Below are 6786 nucleotides of genomic sequence, written 5' to 3'. Positions count from 1 at the left end.
ATCGTCGACATCAATATACAGACACTTGTTCAGGTAACCCCCCTCAGCTCATTACTTTTCATATATTTAAGATTTTTATTTATACTTGAGTTCAGTTTCATTCAAATATTGCTGACAATATATGTATATATAGATATAGATATATATATATATATATAGAGAGAGAGAGAGGATAAAAGGCGATGAGATTTCAATTGGTGGTGGATGTTCTGATTGCTAGAATTGGATTGTTTTGTAGGTGAGAATTGAAATGGATACGGAACAGGAACAGAGATCAGAATGGAATGCAGCACAAGATATTGTGATAAGTGAAGATCTTGTGGCCGCTGCTAAGCGTCACCTGCAATTTCTTGCTGCTGTTGACAGGAAACGTTGGCTTTATCAAGCTCGCCCTTTGCACTGGGCCATCTACAGGTATATGTCTGTTTGAGGGCCATGTCATGTTAGCTAGACAAAGACCATCAAATATGTGTGTGTGTGTGTGTATATATATTAGGGCCTTTTTAGAGAGAATTCAGAGAGGTTACTTTTGAAAGTGCGAAAACAGAGTGCACATGCACAGTTTTATTCTTGCTACCTTTTCCGTTAACTTTTCTCCATTCTTGAAGCTTGCTAATGGTTTTTGCTTCAAGTGCTTATTACCATTCGGTGAGGGTATCTAATTGCTTCCAAATTCTCTATTGGAAATCATCACAATCCTGTGAAACTCGATTTCAGGTATAATGCTTGCTGGCTTCCCTTGCTTGCTAAACATTCCAAGTCTAAGGTTACACAAGGACCTTTGGTTGTTCCTCTTGATTGTGAATGGGTTTGGCATTGCCATAGGCTCAACCCGGTATGTCTCTGTACTCAACTAGTTTCGATACTTGTGCTTCGTGGAGTATTTCTAAGTGCTTCAGATTTCTATATCCTGCAACTATCAAGTTTGAATCCCATCCCATGGTTTGTGTTAATGGGAGGGGCAAGGGGGCAAAAGTTTTGCTCCCTTGGATCAATGTTGTTTCTAAAGATACATTGTTCTTGATCTCTTTCTCAGGTTAGATACAAATCCGATTGTGAAGAACTTTATGGAAGGATTCTTGACAACCGTAATGTTGCATCTTCTGTTCAAGGAATATCAAGAAAAGAAACAGAAGAAATATGGAACAAACTGTATCCCAATGAGCCCTATGACATTGAATTGGCACTTTCAAAGGAAGTTTTGGAAAAGGTCTATGGAACTAAAAGTCGTACCAGATACAATCTTGTTTTAGCCAGTGAACGACAGGGCCCGTTCTTTTACCAGGTAACCTTAAAACCCACCATTTCCTGCCATGCTTTCCACTTAAGCTGCCTATGCATGATTTAGTATTCTATTCTCTTCGAAGCTCTTTTATTCATTCTCAAGCATAATGCAAATAACAGGTTTGTTATGAATCCTACTTGGAGAATGGAAGCACATACCAAGAGTCTATATTTTCATACTTCCTTTGAGTTCTATAACTTAAACCCTGCTTGGTGTGATAGGTTTCCAGACCCCATGTGAACAACGACCACTTTCTTGAAGCAGCCATAGCCAGATACAAAGGTTTTTTGCATCTAATCAAGACAAACATGGAGCAATCCGTAAGACGTTTTTGCGTTCCGACTTATGACATTGACCTAATCTGGCATACACACCAGTTACATCCTGCTTCCTACAGCAAGGACTTGGTAGAATTACTTGGAAAGATCCTGGAACATGATGACACAGACCAAGCCAGGGGAAAAGGTCAGAAACTAGATGTTGGATTTTCTGCAACTACCAAACAATGGGAGGAGACATTTGGTTCAAGGTATTGGAGGGCAGGAGCAATGTATAGAGGCAGTGCACCTTCTCCTCTCACTACCACTCCTTTCATACCAAATGTTGCGGCCAAGAAGGTTCATTCGACTAATAGGTTTCAGAGATTGATCGATCTTCCTGAAGCAAATGTCATTGAGGTACTTTCTTGATGATGTTTGATGTTTTGACTTCCTTTTCATCTCTATTTGAAGATTAAGCTTGCTGCTATTCTTATTCAATATCCTATACAGATGCTTGTGACTTAAATTAATCAAGTTATAACTGAACTGTGTTGCTGCAGGTAGTTTTGGAGTTTGTAGAAACCAAAAACTTACCAGAGACACACAAGGGAAGAGTTGGTGTCTTTTTCAGTAAGGCAAAGTCTGATGGAATCTTCAATGTCAAGAGGAAACTTAATATCCAATCCGAATCTGGGCAGAAGCAGGTTGCTACATTCCAATGCCAACCTACTGGAGATCTTTTATTTGAACTTGTCTCTGATTCCCCTTCCATCTCACCACTATCCAAATCAACCAAAACTCTGGGTCACTGTTTTTTCTCTTTGGAAGATTTTTTTCACCCCATCCCTAATCTCGCTGTGGAAAAATGGTTGGATTTGGTTCCTACTCCTGGCACTATCAATTCTGAGCCTATTCGTCTAAGAGTAGCAGCCTCATGTACTGTGCCAATCCCAGGACCACATGTGCTTCAGATAGCAAGTACTCCCCCTTTTTCAAAAATTTCATGCATTTCCCAACTTCCTGCTAAGGTGCAGTTTGACAAGAGCTGGGCACAGGTTACAGATGAAACTGGCAACGAAATCCTTAGCCTTCAAATGAGGTATCCATGTTTTCTAGACTAAACTTCTAACCTGTTGAGGCTTGAGCAAGTTGTTGACTAGAAAGATGTTTTATATTGCTTTGATTGCTGCCTTGCTACACAGGGAGAACAAAAGAACAAAAGGGGTGGATGACAAATTAAGGAAAGAGCTAATTGGTATTACAAGAGCAGGTGAAACACTTGTTTTTGGCCAGTTTCTTGGGTCAGAGTGGTCTTTGATGGATTCTCTATGGTCCCTTAAGCTTCAGAATAGCAATGACGGAAATGCCCACCTCCTGCTCACTGGTCCTCAGACGGTGAGAATCGCTTGCTTGTACACTAGTTTCTGTTGCACACTGCATTACTTTGGAGTCTTGATTAGATCAGTCTTATTCATGGAAAATATCCAACAACATAATAGTAAAACTGTCTTTGTTGAGTGCGTCCCTCCATTTGGACACCAGTAATGAATACATGGTGATGATGATTTAGGTTAAACTGGTTCCTGGGAGAAGGCTGGATTATGAACTCAAGCACCATGACAAGCGAACACCAAAACACAATTTTATGACAGCAGTTGAGTTGTCTGCAGAGTACCCTTATGGAAGACCAGTAGCATTAATTGATGTCAAATCTGGGCTTTTGACGGTACCTTTATCTTGTCATTCAAAATCTATTTGGAAGTTTTTACCTGGCTGACACAAACATAGATTTACATTTACTGGTACGTTTTTCTCCATTTTGACAGTTGCAAGAATCATGGTTTGCGTTACCAGGAATCATTTCAGCTTTCATAGTGTACGACATTTTGAGAATGGAAGAATATGATGGTCTAACTAAGGGTGGTGAAACATTGAAGGAGAAGAAATTTATGGCTGAGGGAGTTGATTTTGATGGTGAAGTTGCTAAAGTGACTACAGTGATTCTAGACAAATTAGCAATCGGCGGTTGTGGAGGTGGATGCGGTAGTGGATGTGGGAATATGGTGAAGAGTGGTGGGGGATGTGGAGGTGGTTGTGGGAATATGGTCGACAGTGGTGGTTGTGGTGGGGGATGTGGAGGTGGTTGTGGCGGGGGATGTGGAGGTGGTTGTGGGAATATGGTGAAAAGTGGTGGCTGTGGTGGTGGATGTGGCGGGGGATGTGGAGGTGGTTGTGGGAATATGGTGAAAAGTGGTGGCTGTGGTGGTGGATGTGGTGGTGGTTGTGGGAATATGGTGAAAAGTGGTGGTGGTTGTGGTGGGGGATGTGGCAGTGGTTGTGGAAATATGGTGAGCAGTGGTGGCTATGAGAATATGACAAAAAGTAACATTGGAGGTCCTTGCAATGATGAACAACCGATGCAAGTTGCAGCTGAGGCATAAGGGGGAGTTTGCATCATCAAATAAGTGTGTTATCTGTTCTATAAATGGTGTATAAACCCTTCCAGTAGTTGTATGTGGTTTACTTAGCTACACATAAGGGCAGGATAACCACAAGATTTGCTTCTTAATATTCTGTAACATATATCCATGTATCCGTTACAACTATTGTAACAAATATTTTATCAATCAACCTGCATGTGATTAGTTGGTAACATTTTCAGTGTGCTTCATAAGCCTGATCTAATATTCGTTTCATCAATACAATGAGTAGATGTATTCATACCTATTGCCTAAACAATAACACTATCATGGGTAAGTAACAATTCAGAATTCAACTGGAGAACGCACAGTTTTTATACTTGTTTCAGAAATTAGGAAATGCTAAACAAGAACTCACTTGCAAATTTGCCGCAAGCTGGCAACAGCTCTCAGAGAGCTGATCTGTACATCAACACTACATGAAAGCTTCACCGTTCTCCTCGTCAACATCAGCACCATTCTCATCGTCAAAGCTCAATGCCATAGCCTGATGATGTTGGAACTCATTAATAGCATCTCTGGCATCAAAGACCAGGGCGTTTTTTGCAGCTCTAATTGCATCCTTTCTCTGGGCAGAGCTCTCCTGTTCCATCAATTTGCTTTGATGGAGCTTTTCGGCCTTTGCACATGCTGCGTTCCTGTTAGCTTCTCTACAGTGTAACTGGTCAATGTATTTCTCATGCAATGCTATGTTTTTTACCTGCTTTAGAACAGGAGGGCTCATGAGAGTTGTTCTGGTACCAAGCCTTGAAAGACTCTTTTTATGAACTGTAGAAGATCTTTCCTGACATCTTCCAAGCATTTCACCCATCTCTTGATTGCAATCAGGTGTTGTAAGCATCACATAAGAATTTAAAGATTGGGTGAATGTCGGCTCGAGAACTGAGAACAGGTCTGCTTCGGAATCTTGTTCCACTTTATGCTGTTTCTGTAACATGTGCCTAACATTTCTCTGGACTACATGACTCTTCTGTCTACGGTGTCTAGGCCTTTTAGCCGTAGGACTTGAAGAGTTGAGCAATTTACTTGCAGTAAAAGAAGGGTTCTGTGAATCTGATACTCGAGGCCTAGATCGTGGACGTGGTTGGGGAGGTGTTAAATGACTACCATGTATTTTGTCAAAACATTCCTGTGCAGATTTTCCAGGCACCTGAAATACACTCCGTTATATAGATATACAACAAGGAGAACCAACGTTCTCTATATTTTGACTGGTTTCCTGCTAAAAGTCGGCATAATGAAAAAAATGTAATGTTCATCTAAGCAATAGCTAAAATATAGAAGGGTCACAGTGTTGTGATATCATGCACAACATTTCAGAGATAATTGACATCATCAAATATGCATAACATGAAGTTTTATGGTGAGTAGTGAATTACCAGCCTAGAAACCTTCTTCCAGAAGTGTGGAGTGGGCTTCGCTTCTAGGTAAGCTCTTTCCAATGCCAATTCTTGATCCTTGGTCCAACCATGAGTGGCCCCTACCATATTCTCAAACTGATTTCTTGTTCTTTTAACCGCGACATTCTTTCTCATTTTGTTAACATATCTCCCCTCCATTGGACTTTCATGCACTACAGCAGCTGTGGCAACTGCAATTCCATTTGTGCTTTTAGCCACACCTTTTTCGGACAATTCTTCATCCAAAACTGGCTTGATTGATAAAATCCCTTCATATGTATCGTCATCCGATGCTAACACTTCAATTTGATCAGAATTATTATCACAACTTTTCTTGTATTGGTCCACTTTGTTCTTTAGCGACTTACATTTCAATGGTGTAGGTATATCCACACCTTCTTCAGTTATCTGTTCACCTGATGAACAAACATTGCCCAAATTTCCAGTAAAGCCACTAGTCTTCTCAGCATTTTTATCTACATCTCTACAACAAGAACTACGGGTTACTCGCCTCTCCAATTGCCCTACAAGATATATCTCAAATTACTAGCACCGAAAATGATATAAAAATGGGGATTAACTTAATGCAGGAAAGAAATAAATGGTTCCGTTTTCAAGGTCAAAAGGATAGATTCCCCATTACTTCATATAAAACTTGATGGTCCATCTCCATGTTAAACTCAACAATAACTACATTGGAAATATGGTGGTGTTAGATAACAACCCATATCAATTTTGAGGAAGGGGAGAACCAGGTTTGGCCTCAAGAATGAAGCAGTACCTTTTTATGATGGAACGAGAGGAAAAAAAGGGGAGGGTTGTAAAATCCTAAGGCAAGCATGGTGAACCAAGTCATTACACTTTAGTGAACCAGGGTTAGTCTCGATTAAAACTCCTAGAACCACGCAGATCAAGATGACAAATAGAATAACTAATTGATTGTGCCATTGCCAACAAAAATAAACGAAAAGGGAAACATAGAATGCTTACCGTTTCTCCGACTTGAACTACGTGAATTTTCCGCGTTGCACGCATCGGCACAAGGATTCAGTCTTGTAGATCTTCTCGACTCAGTTTTCGAATTATCGGATTGTCTGGACTTACAAGATCCATCAAGTTTCTGCAAACATTCTTTTGACTTAGATCTATGGCTTCTCCTTCGAGGAGAAACATTCCTCTTTGCCGTCAAGGTCAGAGGTGTCGCTGAGGAAGGGGCCCGGGTCCTCCGTTGTTGTTGTGGCTTAGGGGTTCTAGGGTCTTCTGGATCAGAGAGCTTAATTTGGAGAATTCTTGGAGATCGGCGGAGGGTTACGGCTGGCGTCGAGTCCTTGTCGGAATTTTTCACTGGCATTTTCACAAAC

The 6786-nt window shown here is 40.8% G+C and overlaps 2 protein-coding genes across 2 annotated transcripts; one reads left to right on the top strand and one right to left on the bottom strand.

Moving 5' to 3' along the window:
- Nucleotides 1-250: 250 nt before the first annotated feature.
- On the top strand, nt 251-4200 carry LOC112507522 (glycine-rich domain-containing protein 1-like). Its single transcript, XM_025112151.1, has 8 exons — nt 251-414; nt 718-835; nt 1037-1285; nt 1507-1962; nt 2106-2644; nt 2748-2940; nt 3116-3271; nt 3372-4200. The coding sequence occupies exons 1-8, from the start codon at nt 251-253 to the stop codon at nt 3984-3986; spliced, it is 2490 nt and encodes an 829-aa protein (XP_024967919.1). The 3' UTR covers nt 3987-4200.
- A 102-nt stretch (nt 4201-4302) lies between these two features.
- On the bottom strand, nt 4303-6786 carry LOC112507528. The gene is made up of 4 exons (XM_025112163.1): nt 6416-6786; nt 5405-5949; nt 4726-5175; nt 4303-4644 (listed from the first exon to the last, which is right to left on the bottom strand). Exons 1-4 carry the CDS (start codon nt 6774-6776, stop codon nt 4441-4443), a joined length of 1560 nt encoding a protein of 519 aa, XP_024967931.1. The 5' UTR covers nt 6777-6786; the 3' UTR covers nt 4303-4440.

This window comes from Cynara cardunculus (genome assembly GCF_001531365.2).
Source record: "Cynara cardunculus var. scolymus isolate 2C chromosome LG 1, CcrdV1, whole genome shotgun sequence".
In the NCBI taxonomy this organism is placed as follows: Eukaryota; Viridiplantae; Streptophyta; class Magnoliopsida; order Asterales; family Asteraceae; genus Cynara; species Cynara cardunculus.
Note: the sequence above shows the minus strand (reverse complement) of the source record. Positions and strands in the feature narration are given on the sequence as shown.